This window comes from Adiantum capillus-veneris, chromosome 24 (genome assembly GCF_014529385.1).
Source record: "Adiantum capillus-veneris isolate H3 chromosome 24, ASM1452938v2, whole genome shotgun sequence".
NCBI classification, from domain to species: Eukaryota; Viridiplantae; Streptophyta; class Polypodiopsida; order Polypodiales; family Pteridaceae; genus Adiantum; species Adiantum capillus-veneris.
This window is the reverse complement of record NC_140954.1, coordinates 4,152,720-4,167,088: the sequence shown is the minus strand read 5'-3', so window position 1 is coordinate 4,167,088 and position 14,369 is coordinate 4,152,720. Positions and strand designations below refer to the sequence as shown.

The 14,369-nt window shown below is 42.3% G+C and overlaps 1 protein-coding gene across 5 annotated transcripts in view; it reads right to left on the bottom strand.

Annotated features, from left to right (window-relative positions):
- Positions 1 to 1,985: 1,985 nt before the first annotated feature.
- LOC147425858 (uncharacterized) overlaps positions 1,986 to 14,369 on the bottom strand; it is a 39,989-nt gene continuing 27,605 nt past the window's right edge. The window contains exons 2-15 of one of the 5 annotated variants that reach the window (XR_015186119.1): positions 8,110 to 8,599; positions 7,493 to 7,653; positions 7,233 to 7,423; positions 6,937 to 7,114; positions 5,985 to 6,224; positions 5,763 to 5,879; positions 5,532 to 5,641; positions 4,940 to 5,450; positions 4,488 to 4,847; positions 4,274 to 4,375; positions 4,032 to 4,094; positions 3,586 to 3,665; positions 2,856 to 2,922; positions 2,705 to 2,775 (exon numbers count right to left, since the gene is read on the bottom strand). Coding sequence is in view for 4 of the 5 variants with exons in the window: in XM_086498012.1 (XP_086354138.1) it covers positions 2,516 to 2,775; positions 2,856 to 2,922; positions 4,032 to 4,094; positions 4,274 to 4,375; positions 4,488 to 4,847; positions 4,940 to 5,450; positions 5,532 to 5,641; positions 5,763 to 5,879; positions 5,985 to 6,224; positions 6,937 to 7,114; positions 7,233 to 7,423; positions 7,493 to 7,653; positions 8,110 to 8,518 (2,769 nt within the window). In the remaining variant the exon portion in view is untranslated. Of the gene's footprint in view, positions 2,776 to 2,855; positions 2,958 to 3,585; positions 3,666 to 4,031; positions 4,095 to 4,273; positions 4,376 to 4,487; positions 4,848 to 4,939; positions 5,451 to 5,531; positions 5,642 to 5,762; positions 5,880 to 5,984; positions 6,225 to 6,936; positions 7,115 to 7,232; positions 7,424 to 7,492; positions 7,654 to 8,109; positions 8,600 to 14,369 lie in introns of those variants that run through there. The other 4 variants (XM_086498012.1, XM_086498013.1, XM_086498015.1 and 1 more) reach the window with 4 other exon arrangements.

The window sequence follows — 14,369 nt, the reverse complement described above, 5'->3', positions numbered from 1 at the left end:
GCATAAGTAATACCAATATAGTCAGTGTCTCCAGTATGAGAGTTGCACTACTCATCATTGCTTTAACAATCTCACGAGGGACGGAACCTTTACCTTGCAGCATTCTGGATGTCATAGTGACCAAGGGTCTCTCCATCGATGTTAATGCCCACAATATATAGTCTTGCTAATTTTGAGGTGAGAGGATGTTTGCATTTCTTATTGAGGGAGGGATTTGGACGGTTTTCCAAATGCATGGACTACGAAACCAGATATGCCTTGGTTTATACTTGCTAGAGATTTGCAAACTTTACATTACACTTTTGAGAGATAGCACACCTATGCACCGAGAGCCTTCACATAGACAAGTGATTGATTTTTTCACCTCATAGGAAAGCATGTAGGATACAATCAGTGCTCCACACAGGGCATCCTAGTGGATCAATCCCTTTAGATACAATGCTCAAGATGGCATAGATTTCGAGTGTGCGAACGCCCCCTATAGAAGAGGGTGCGAGCTATAAGGATTGCACATCAAGTGATACCTACTTGTAACTTTACTTTACAAAAGATAGATACCATATTGTGAAGATCCATGCAACAATTTATGCCGCCCCTCATATGTTACCCTCTTCCTCCTTGACAATTTGAGCCCTTGTATTATAAACTCCCGTCTCTATTTGATACACCTTGTCACCCCTATTACATATATTTCATTTTCCTATTCACTTTTGTTCCAAAGAGTGTTATCACACACATGGAGATTATAACCTTTGTTTCATGGATCATTTGGCCTTTCACAAACATTAATGTTATATTTCATTTCATCTCATCATCTCTCTCTCTCTCTCTCTCTCTCTCACACACACACACACACACATTAGCATACAGATATTTAGCATTCCTATAACACTCATGTAGTAATGGCGAGCACAAATAAACACACATTATGTCATACATACATGTGTATCATTTGACTTGAATCAAAGGTTGTCGACAAAAAAGCTTTACTTTTCACAGACAAGAAGAATGTAAAAGATGTGAATTTTGATAGGCAGATATGCTACGCTTTCTTACTATTGCAACACCTTTTTGTGACCAAAATAAACGAAATGCAAAGAATACCTCAAAAAATGTTCAAACCTCAATGTACATTAAGAGGGAATCATTGCTTCTTGATGGCTTAGCATGAACGAAGTAATAAAACTTTAAATTGCAAAAGATTTGAAAATGTTTTAACTTTGACATAGATAGCAACGGATAGGCTAGTGAAACTAATAAAAGCATTCAAAACTAATCACTTGATTGTTGTGTTTACATGGATGCAAGTGAGTGATATCCTTTCTTGAATATGTGTAGGATAGTTGCTGTTCGACATTGAAAATGAAGACCAACAACATTTACTTTTGTAATTTGAAGTTTTTGATATATAGGAAAACTAGAATTAACTTGACATTCTAACCTTGAAGTGCATAATTTTTAAATACGATATAAGTTTTGTACTCAATATCTTGATAAGGGGAGTCATGTGTCCTTTGGACATGTAAAAGTGTTCGTACATGGATATCGAAAGCACGCAAACTTGCAAGGATATTCAATCCGATTATTTTTCCAATGTGGAGCTTTTTATGATTGTATTATTCAGCATCATCTTCTATTTTGATCTGGTTGTGTTACAATTCTCTTCTTGAGACGAGAGCATTTTGTGTTGTGAATGCTTTCACAACTTGGCAGCTTCTCTCTGGAATAAATGATATTTATTAGCCTCCCTGAAAGGCCAATGTGAATAATGGATGCAAAAGTAAGCTGGTGATCCTATCTTATTAGATCATTAGTAACCTTTCAATGATAACAACCAATTTAGTATAAAGCTTTCACAGGCCTCATGGATTATTTGTACTGATCTGCACCCAGATGATCAATTGACTTGAAGTAGACAATAGTTGGCTGGCTCATTAGGCTAGGCCAACTTGTGCTCCTCATTCATACTGAAGACCAGGCATCCATGAGACACAAATCATCACAGTAATAGAAAATGTTCAAGCTACATTGTGGCAATTCTTTTCAAAACAAGGTAATATGTTTTCGTATAGTTCGGTGTTAACGTCTTTCAACCATTACACTGCCTGAGAGATATCATTGTGTCAATAATACTTTGAAACCTCTATACAACAGCATAATATGAATCTTAAGGCTTTTGATAAATGCAGCTTTAAGAAACCTCCAAAATCATTTTTTTTCTTAGGGGGATCAAGAAAACCCATGCAAGTGCACCAGTCAAGCGCATGCCTAGCATGGTCTTAGAATCTGAAAAATCTCAAACAAACTGAATTTCTGCAGCTATGATCCCTTTTATGGGTCATAAACATCAATCACCCTTTCACAAAACAAGGGCTGCATTTGTGAAGACCCCTAAAACAAAGAAAACCTAACAAACCCTCCTCCTAGATGAACTACCAAATACACATAATATACAAAATTGATGTTCTATAACACCATTCCCTCTACCCATCTTAGACAACGCCAAAACTGTCTCTCATTGCTGATAATTCATCCCGACGAACTTCCCGCCCACCCTCACGACACTTGCACCAGCGTTTGCTTGTGTAGGAGTCACTAAGCCTCCTATCACACCCTGGGGTGGCTGGATTGCAGACATTGTGGTTGGCACAAGCACTCCAGGAGTAGACTGGAGGGGATTAGAGAGCTGAGGGACCTGCACTTGGGGAAGGAAGTGTTGCTGCCCTGCAATAAAAGGGGGCGCCACACAAAGCTGCACTCCTTGAACACCAGTACCTGGAGATACCATCATATAATAAGAAGGTTATGGTAATAATTTGATAACACTGAAAACTAAACGAGCAAAGAGAGCTCACTGCGGTGCTTGGGCTGTGGCTGTTGTGACGACGGCTGACCTGGCTGAGGGTGTGGAATTGATGCTGCCTGCATGGTTTTTCATGTCACACAAAAAAGCTCAACTGCAGGGAGACATCAATCAAACAAATTGTCTTCACCTTGATCTTCGAGACACACGTATCACATTGCCACACAAGATTCAATGGCTTAACATCTTCAACTACATGAAACGACCCTGAGATAAGCTCACCGTCTTCTCTCAGTTAATTCATCAGTTTAAGCCTTAGTTCGACTTATTAGTTCACCTAGCCTTCGTGAAAGCCGTCACGTTACATTGCATGTGTGGCCCTTATGCAAGCAATTAGCAATTTGAAGATAGTTACATTGACATTCAAAGAGTATTTTTATTAGTTCTTTGTCAAAAACTTTAATCTTAATGACTTCGGCAAACCTGTTCTCTTTATGAGGGCAAATTTGTTCTTGTCTTTGGGATGTATATTCTTTGATGCTAGGTATCACGTCCAAAAAAATTTGACGCAACAAAGAAATATTCATCTCAAAGATATAATCAACCAACAAACGTGTATGATAGGAATGCAGACCCCATTGTGTCTCTGTATTTTAGTTTAATGACTCTGGACCTAGCATCGTATTACATCAGAAGCCAGAAACAGAAACGGAGTTCTTGGTAACCGTTGCCATGCAAACCAAGAAAGAGCAGAGTCAATCCAAGGTCCGGAGGGAGAATACCAAATTTAGTAATTGAAGAGCATGGGGATGTAATTGGCAGCAAATTAGATCTTGATATGCCAAAGCATAGACAGATTGACCTGGGCATAAAATAGTTCAAATTGTAAAAAACGAGAAATAAAGAGAAAATGGAGGATTTACATAGACCAACGTAACGCCAAGTGGGAAAAGCCAATCAAAAATAAGTATTGCGAGGCTTGTTCTGTTATCAGAGAAGTGAAAAAACCGTGCACGCTCTATGCCCTACCCTAAAATAACAAATGAATTGTGAAATAAATTGAACTGGAAAAGGGAAAAAAAGCTGCCAGGCTAAAAACATAATAGATGGGTGGACAACTTTGCATGCAGGCAACAATGACGAGAAGATTTCTTTCGCACCCTGCAACCACTTGCTTTAACATGCTTCGATTTACATAAATTTACATACTTTTCCTGGAACAGTATACCTGTGGGTAGGGCTGGATGTAGACAACTTGTCCAGGCTGCCCAAACATCATTTGTTGGGAATACTGCAAGCCAGACAAAAATCAAATGAAACTCAATCAACTCTCAAGCAGCAACATTTGTTTTATCCAACCATTCTACAAAATTGGAAGGCTGGTCACACAAACAGGTTCGATGACATAAATTTCCAAAATCAAACAGACAGCACTACCGTGCAAACAAAATGAGACTGACCCGGACTCACCATATGTCCACTTGGATGTATATAGGCTGATGTTGGCTGCACAGCTTGGGCTTGGGAAGTGTAGCGAATTGGCTGTTGCGATCCATATGCTTGTGCTGCCACCTGCCATTTCACACAGGCAACAAAAAATCCTCATAGCAGTTCAAGTTGTAAGTTTCAAGTTCACGACCATAACAAGCTGAACGCAAAAACTTAAGACAAGATGAGAACATACTGCTGACTGTTGCAGCTGAGGTGGTACTTTTATAGCGGACTGCCCTCCTACCAAAGCAGGTGAAAGTGCTGTTCCTGTGACTCCAGCCCCTGGCGTATACGTCCCTGGAGAAGGTAAATAGGGATTTGATCCTGGGGAAGGTGCTACAGCAACCGGCTGGTAGGGTGTATACTTGGTTGCTGATTGCCCTCCTGATTGCATCATAGAACTAACACCGACTCCAACTGGCATATTTGGTAATGGCGCAATCGGAGGTAATACCCCTGGGACATATACAGGAGTCTGAACAACTGGAGAAGGTGGTCTTAAAGGCGTGAAACTTGGAGTGAAAGCCTTCGCATTTGGGTTCAGCTTGAATTCCTGCATAAGAAAGCAGCTTAAAACCTGTTCCTCCACTGCCTCTGTTTACTTCAAAGAAGAACGAGAAGGTGCTTTGAAAAAGAAAATATAACCTTTGCATTGGGATTCAGTGTTGACCTTCTGAAGGAGTCAGCACCGGTGGACACTCCAGAGGAAGAAGATGGAGACGATGGGGTGGTTGTTGAAGGAATTGAAATCAAAGAAGTGCTGGCAGTTTCAGATGAATGTTGTGCTAAAGACTGCTTGATGGGTGCTTCACTTTGAGCAAAATCAGTCACAGGCTCCACTTCATTGCTCAAAACCCTAATCAACCCCTCACTACTACCAGATGGCAAAGATCGACTAGATGCAATCAAACTGCTAGCATCTCTTCCAATTACTGTGCTTAAAGACGTACTTATGCTCGGTGAGGCAGGTAAGCCAAACGGAGGAGAGGTCTGCACAGCTGCTGTCTTATGATTGCTACCCGCTATTGTGGTCACCTGTTGCTTCACTGTCAACTCCTTCAAGCTCTCACTAAAAGATTTCAACTCGTTGACCTGGTCTTCTCGATGCTTCTTGCCACGCTTTGCATTTTCTTGCTGCCTAAACTCGTTAAAATCTCTGCAAATGAAATTTTCAAGAAAACAATGTCACAGACTACCAGCTTCAAGACATTTTCTGAGCTCAACATATATTAACTACCTGTAAACATCCTCAGTAACTTGTCGACAACCGGGATCCAGATTGAGAGCCTGTATGTTTGTTACATCTTCTACTATAATAGATGCTGCAGGTGAGGTCAGCCCACCAACCTTTGCCACAAGCAAAAAACCACTTTGATTATTAATTCTTACATGAAAAAAAGGCAACCAAGTATAAAAACAGTATTTTACAACCATTCTGACAAAAACAGTGAGAAGCCAGCCTCATTACCTTCATGACACGTTTGTTAGAATCCCCAGCAGCTGTGTTCTGCAACTTGCCCTTGCTCAATACGGGAAAATTGTCATTGCTTAAAGTAATCAAGTCCACAGAGGATGATAGTGAATCCTGTACAAAAGAAAGTCTTCCTCAGTATTTGAATTTGCCATAATTTGGTAATCGATTGAGATTGCGAGTTGTTATGTTAGCGGATCGCAGACTATTACGATTTACCGCATCATTAGATTTGGTTGAATCCAGCTTGTTAAAATTCCTGCTTTCTGCTTCACCAAAGTTGTCTGGGCTAGTATCACCTAGAGAGCTTGTAGCAGCTTGGCGAGAGAAGTTCGAAGTTTCGTCATTGCAAATATTAAAACTTGTATTCTCAGGTATCTCTTCAGCATCAGATGATCGCAGTACTGATGAGAATTTACTCTCTTCATCCAGCACATCAAAGTCATCCGTAGTCCTTTCCTGATAGATCAGAAAACCAACAAACAAACTGATTCGTAACCAGGAATAAGACAAACACTCAGCTTCATTTATTCAGAGACATTAGCGCAAAAGCTACTTTGTTTCTGTTGCAATTTCTACAAACTTATGCTTACTTTAGTAGAAGCAACAACTTGGTGAAAGTGTCCCCACCCTCACAAATTTTATAAGATTTTGAATCACTCATTGCTTTAAATTTCTTTACTTCCTCTCATTCCCCTGATTAGATTTCAAGTTGAAAATTCTTCTCTCTGGTGTATGACTTCAAATTTTCCAGTCGCAAAGTCTCCAGATACATCCACATAGATACAAAAGGAAAATCCCAAGTCCCCTTGAAAAGGAATATAACTCCTGGTGGTCATCTACAGGACTATTAACCATCAACTCCATCATGCGTAGTATTAACTAAATACATACTGTCCCACTCGATACCTCAGTGTCAAACTAAATAATATATATCTGCTGCCAATCTTTTATTTTGATCTACCAAATCAAATGTGCTTGCAGTTGTTAAAGAAATCACAAATAGTGTTTCTTGGAACTTTAAACTGCATTTTGAGTTACTAATGTAGACAAGCAGATTCAGGGGAAAGAAAGAATCGAGTTTGTCTCAATGAACCTAAAAAAAGTCTTAAAGTAACAATTCCACATCATAAAGAAAGAAAGACATTTCAGAGATGTACAGATGATGCACCTCCACCACATGGAGGTTCTTTGTGCTCTGTGCTTCAATCTCACGTGCAATCCGCCATGCTTCTCTTTCCCGTTCTCGTAATTGAGGACCCCTATTCAGCTTGGTCGTATACAGCTCCTCATCAAAAGTGCTCTTCACACCAAACAGTGTTTTATTGATCTCAAACTGGTCCCAGTTTCTGGCAGTTGTGAGACAGGGCAAAGTTACAGAGGTCTCAAATACTGCAATTAAAAAGAATCACGGCACAACAGAACATCAGGCCAGCTAGAGCCGCAACAGAAACAAAAATCTCTTACCTATTCCAGGTGTTCTGGAAAGTAGAATCCAGTCCCAGATCTCTGAAATCATCATTATCAGGAGTCCATGGCTTAAGTTCCCGCTCCACCTCACCATGCCTGCCTTGTGACAGAAAAGAGTCCGTGACAATCTCTGCCCGATTTTCTCGAGCCCGACCATTCTGCAGCAGTTCTCCACTGACGGGAACATCCTACAAAAGTAAATGACAGGGTTTATTGAAGTACAACCTGGCTGCTAATTTACATCTGTTGTATGGTACCTTGGCATTTATCTGCACTAGATCTTTTGCCTGGATAACAAGCGTCTTTACAGGTCTCTTGGTTGAATCCTTGGCCATAAGTTCGCTCTTTCCTCTTGATAGCCCATCTCTTACAAGCCGTGCGATTTTCAACACAACACCTGCTTTAGAAAGCCCCATGGCTGAACATTTTACCACAATGTGACAAAAGCTTTTAATCAATTGTCAGAAAAGTGCCAATTTTTCTTTCCTTCTGAAAATGAGCAACACACAAATGCTCTTGTTCAAAATGTCAGAAAAGTATCAAACTTTGTTTCATTCTAAAAGTGGCACTGGTGCATGCACACGGCATAATAAGCATGCAAAAAATTAGATCATTACAACTTTTGCGCATACATAAAACAAACAGCACCGCAAGAGTTGATGCAATTTTCTTTTTTGCATAATATAGATGTTGCACTTAACAAGCAAAATTGTACGGCCCTTATGATAAGCTTTAAACAAGAAACCTAGAGTCTTGGTGGACATATTCCAATGAAGTTATTTTTGACTTCGTCTGTCTTAAATAAACACGCGCCATTTCAAAGAGCTAAAATTGTTGTCCTGTATTTAGAAAGACATGGAAAATAAAGACAAACCGTAGTCTTTTTCAGCACTTGCTGTGTGAAAGACTCCTGAATAGATGGACCCATTTTTCACCTGAACTTCAACAAGCTGGCCGATCAAGCATGCTGTCAGATATAATAGATGCTGATTTAATGGTTCCTGACCCCCATCTCTGCTCTCACCTCCTGCAGATGCTTCCACCTTACTATCCCCAGAAGATTTGAAAATGGCAGATTGGCCAGCAAAAGTACAATTAGTTTGGTTAACATGTTGCTGTCCAACAGCTGTGCTTGCAGTGAGGCTTGAACTGGGCCTAAAAGGCCTGTGATTCTGCTGTTCATTTTTCAAATTTTCTGAGCGATTGCCAAGATCTCGATCCCCTTGACGCCGACCTACTCCATTGGCCAGAGAAGGCCTGCTTTGGATCTGTGAGAGACTCATGTTTTTCTAATTACTTATGTAACCTGTTACTCCAGTTGCTTAGAGGTGGTTCCAGAAAATGAAGGCCTTTTATGTGAGTTGCTGCAGTAAGTTACACAAAACAAAAAACTTCAAAATCAAAACATACCATATTATCATGTATCAGACATCTTTCTTTTGAAACTGATAAGAAAAAAGTTGGTACTACCCTACAAAAAGGACAGTACAGAAAATGATAAGTATTTAAACTCAAAGACCATGCATGAAGAGGGAAACTTCTATCCTATTAGCAGCCCTTATGTGAACCAAATTACTGTCTTTTTTGAATTTCTTGGACCGCCTCGCACGCCTCGTGCTGCCCCCTCACGCCTGCACCCTCCATCCGCTTGCTGCCCACCCACCCCTGCTCTGTTTCGCTGCTGCCAGCCTCTTCAGCCGCACGCACGCACGCGCGCACACATACACACACTTACTTTCCTTTATGAGGGTATCACATTGAAGCACCCCACCACCCCCTCCCCCAAATGCCGACATGCCGAAGAGTGCCGCGAAGGGGGCGGCGGCCAAGCCTGATGATAAGGCGATGTCCTACAGTGCGGACACCCTCAACGTCATCGCCAACCGACTATACAAGCTTGAGAAAGAGGTCGAAGGATTGACCAAGGAGAAGGAAGAATGGAAGACGAAGAAAGAGAAGTGGGAGGAGAAGAGAAAGAAGAATGGAAGAAGAGTTGAAGGAGCAAATCGAACTCCCCCATGCCTCTATCATTTCCCTCACCCCCGAAGAAGGAGAGATCAAAGTGGAAGCCAAGTCCTCGAGGAGGAGATCACCAAAGCTCTCATGGCGAGCATCGACGACAAATTGGAGGCCACCAAGGAAGGATGGGTCGAAGTAGTCAAGAAGAATATCAAAAAAGAGGTGAGAGCGAAAGCCCAAATAGATGAGGCGTTCATCATACACACAACCATTGAGGAAGAGAAGATGCAACAAGCCCGCCGCCTCAATGTACGAGTGACGGGGATCAAAGAAGAGGATGGGTCCACACCCAAGAGCAACGGAAAAGCCCTATGCATGAAGCTCACGTACAAGGAAGACAAGGAGCTACCCTTCTCCAAAGCTTGGAGAGCCGGCAAAGACCTACAAAAAAGAGCCCTCATCCTCCAATTCCCCTCCGAGGAATCCCGAACCTCCTTCATCCGAAAGAGGGTCATCTTGAGAGGGCTAGCAGGCTCACCTATCTACCTTGACAACGACCTCACAAAGATGCAACAAGACAACCGGCGTGCATGCATGCCTAGAGTCAAAAAAGCTCGCAAAGGAGGGAAGAAGGCGGTATACCGAGATGGTAGGGTCATCATCGATGGCAAGGCTGTCGCATAGGGACTCGCGGCCTATGAGACACATAAGGAGATCCACATTGCGGTTTGCAACTGCAATAGGGATCTATCGACACACCCAGAGAAACTTGAGCAGGTGAAGTGTCAGGTCCCCAACTCGAAAGATTGGGACGATTTGATAGTTAGCCATCCTTTATTCTCAAGTTCCGTTGACGACACCCTACTCCAATTCCGTGAAGCAAGGATACGAGCAACAGAAGAGAAGAAGACCTCTATCCATCGCTTTCGTGGTTGTAAGGGTCATACACCACAATCCAGGTCGAAAAATCAAAGATTCTAATGGAAGCTAATTCCTATATCATAAACATAAAATCTCATTGACATATTTAGGATCTATAAACAACACTTTTTTCTCACGTTTAAGAGGCACGGCTGCTGTTCATAAATCCTAAATGTGATATAAGACTTATTCTAACTAACTAGTAATCTTGTGAAAAGTACCCGACTAATCGGGTCCACCCGTCCGTAGACATAGGTCTGTTTGGATACTAGTCTCCCACTTTCCACATCTCACTCATCCGTCCTTGTTTTTTAATTACTACCACATTGTTTTACATATACAAACAGGGTTCCTTTATTAATTCCGGGCACAGGTTCTTTCATACAGCCCTTCAAACATCACCAAAACCATTCTTTCTCAGACAAAGCCTAATGAAAACAGTCCTATAATTCAACCAAAAAAAATGAATCTTTCAATTATACTTAAGAGTCTATCGCTACCCGCACGCTTTCTCTGTCTAACCTCAAGTTGCCCAGTCATAAAGCCCTGTACCACGGGAGGGACATTCACGTTGACAGGAGGTACAGACTGACGTGGCCGTGAGCTTTAGCTAATCTCAAAAACCATAGGAATCTCCTGACTGTCCTTTGAAGAGGAACCCTCTTCCAAACTTCCCTTCACCTTGTCGGCCATAGTGTAATCCCCGCGTTCCTGCACTCTGTGTCTTTACCCAAAACAATCCAGGCTCACTCTTTAAGGAAAAAGTGATTGATGTCCCGGCAACGGAACCATGGAACCAGCCCGTGGGGCGGTAGGCGTTGGCTTTCACCCGAAATTCTTTACTTTACTTTAGACACAAACACAGCACTTTGCAAAGGGAACCTGCGATGGGAATTAACACTTGAATACACACACGGCTCGGAAGCTAGAATGCTCCGAGCAGACGCCGACGACCTGTAGGCCCCAAAATTGGCGCCCCTTTCGGTATTTCTTTATACTTTGAGAGGGTAAATTTACAAAGTAGAGTCCTGGGAATCCTTTGTCTATGTCCAATTAGATACCACTTGATTTGGCCAAATTTCGGCAACATAACAGCCCCAAAACTTGCAAGAAACCAATTCCCCTGCTAGAACTCACTTCCACTAGCATAAACCCTCTGATTCCTGCCCAAAAACAGTAAATTCAGCACGCTGTATTTACTGGTTTTTGCCCTGTTTTCAGCCCCAAACAGTCTCCTAACTGTCCTCTGCCAGTGGAGCAATATTCCCAATGGTTTTGGCATCCGTATGGCTGAAAAACAGTCAATTTACAGCGCATACACACCGCTGAAAACGCACCTGTACCGTGAGGTTACGACCTCACCGGTGCCTGCTTTGGAGTAGCAGTTAGCTACCCCTGTTCCCGCTCAAGGAGGCTCTTGCCTCAGCACAAAAGCATGAACCCACACAGCTGTACATCAATCAAATGAAGAGCCCTCTTGTGGGACATCACATAACTGCATGTAGGGGAGAGAGAGAGCAGTGTGTAGCGTGCAGGTCATCGCTCCTAGCACCACACTGTACATAGAGAGGAAAGCAAGCACTCCATAGCTCTTAACCTGTGAGACAGGTTCTCAATGAAGCATCCCCCCAACATAAATCGAGCGCCCCCTCTGCTGCCCTTGACCTGTAATGCATCTGTGAACAAATAGATGCAAAAAGGGGAAGATTTTCATGGCTGCCAAAACCTACGTATCGCTGAAAACGCAACAAAACAGCTCTATAAACACGCATCTGATGCCTTCCAATGCTGAAAATGAGCTCCTTGAACCTAGGCAAAGTCATGAACCTAGGCAAAGTCATGGGAAGCTCAAAAATGGAGAGAAATGGCTGAAAATAAGAGTTATCATCCTCCAAAACTGCTCTAAAAAGTAAGTTACGAGTTCTCTTCTCCCAAACTTGGTAAATTGGCCAAAAAGTGCCACTTGGCACTTATACATGCAATTTCCCCGCATTGGGCTTCCTGCTTAAAAATCTCTCAACTGGTGCATCAGTTGACTTTGCAGCAGAGTAATAAAATGTTCCTTTGGTCATACCGAACATAATGACGCGAACACATTTCATGGCCCAAAATAGCAGTTCCCTAATTTTTAGGAGATGCTTCCGTTGGGCTCCCACTGGTCATCTGACCATCTATCCTCATTGAGACCGCATCCAAAAGTACAATGGGGCCCAATTGTTGGATACTTTCTGTTGGTGATCCCACCTTGACTTTATGCCTTTATTGAGTTCACTTCCTAGTATCCACCAACTTGCTAAGTGCGACGGAGGGACCTACATGACCTTGCATTGAGCCTAGACATCCTTTTACTACACGAATTCCAGTGCCGACCCACTTCCCATCTGGGGATGAAACTACCGTTCACATTGGCCATACAATGTCCGACTATTTGCAACTTACAAAAGAGTGTCTCAAAAATTAAACAAAAATAATTGGAAAGAAACCAACAACTAAGGTTAGCAGTTGCCACGTCCTCGTGACATAACCCCCTCTTGAAACCGCAAACGTCCTCGATTGCATATCATAAATACATGCCATAGATGATCTTGTGTGGTAAGCACCCTTTTATCATCGCATGTATCTGCAAGAAAGACTGTCAAAACATATGTACAAATGACTTAATGAGACCTTCATACTTTTGTCAAACTGTACACTGCTGTTGCACTGAATCCATGAGGACATTTGATGTGCTAGCTCTATCATTACCCCTCCTCTGCAAACATTGTGTTGGGGCATACGTAGGCTGTAACCCAAAGGCCTCAAGGTAAAGCTGCAATACATTTGATGACTCTGATAGTTCATGCTCTTCCATTCACTTTGCATCCATAGGTGGATAGTTCTTGAACTTCACCAAGTAGCATCTTGCAACTTGTCCTTTAACTTTTCTGTCCTTATGTGCCAAAACTTGCTCAGGTACCAGGATCTCATCAAGTTCCTCAACTTCTGGCTGATCCTCATCTGGCATATCTTCTGGCACATCACCCACGAAGGGTCTTAGAAGACTCACGTGAAACGCATTATGAATCTTCCACGCATCAGGCAATTTCAGCCTGTAAGCCACATGGCTGAACTTGTCAAGCACTTGAAAAGGCCCATAGTAACGCATGTTGAGCTTAGGAAACAGCCGTTCCTTGCCCTTCATCTTCTTTAACCTTGCCTTTTCGAATCTTAACAGAACCCAATCACCAGGTGATAACAACAATTCACCACGGTGACGATCAGCAGCTTTTGCCTGAGTCTTCTCCAAGGCAATTTTAATCTTCTTATACATCTCATCCATGTTCTCAACATATCGATCTGCCTCAAAGAACTATTCCACTCGGATTGCCGCCCACCCTACATATGTACTTTGGTTGTGGGTCAATTTTTCAGGCCATATCAAGGCAGCCCACTGGTTTCCCAGGATTCTTGCCAAGAGGGTCATCAGGAATGTTGCCTACTGAGGCAATGAACCCCCTTCTACAGTCCAGTTCTGATGCCTGCACCACCTATGAGCATGGCTGAAATTCTTCAGCCCAGTGAGCATTTGGCAGCAAAGACTGGTGAGGTCAGTGCAGAGAAGAAGATGCCTAAGGATTTGCTATTCTTACTGCCACCAATCTATGATCACTTGACACCTCAGAGCGTAAAGGCCAAGGACTATAAGGAAGGTGGTCAAGCAGTGAAGTTCGAGACTTCGGTGGTATGCAGGACAAGCTGAAAGCTTTGACTTTTATCCAACACTGTGATGCCGCATACTCTTGAGGTAATTGCACAAAGTCTTCTAAGGTGCGGAAGGCAGCAACATTTTTAAAGGGTAATCCTTTACAGTGGTGGACCTCACTGTTAATGCAAGGATTAGCACCTGCTACTTGGGTCCGATTTAAACAGCAGTTCTCATTTGCTTGGCTGACAAACACATTCGAAGTAGATGTCATGACAACATGGCACAAGCTGGATGCAGCAAATTGTGCAAATCTGGAAGAGTATAACAAGAAATTTTGGAATGCACTCCTACCAGCTACGTCATACAAGATAGTGCCACTGTCAAAGCAGACTGAGAAATATTGTTGTGGTTTGCCCAAAGAAATCAGAGACTACTGCATTAAAGACCAATGTTGCAAACATGACTCAGATGATTGAGAATGCAAACATGGCTAATGCACTATTGCAAGGAGGTTCAGGTGGATTCAAGAGTACTGCCAAAAAGGATTTTCCAGCAAAGACCTTTTATGG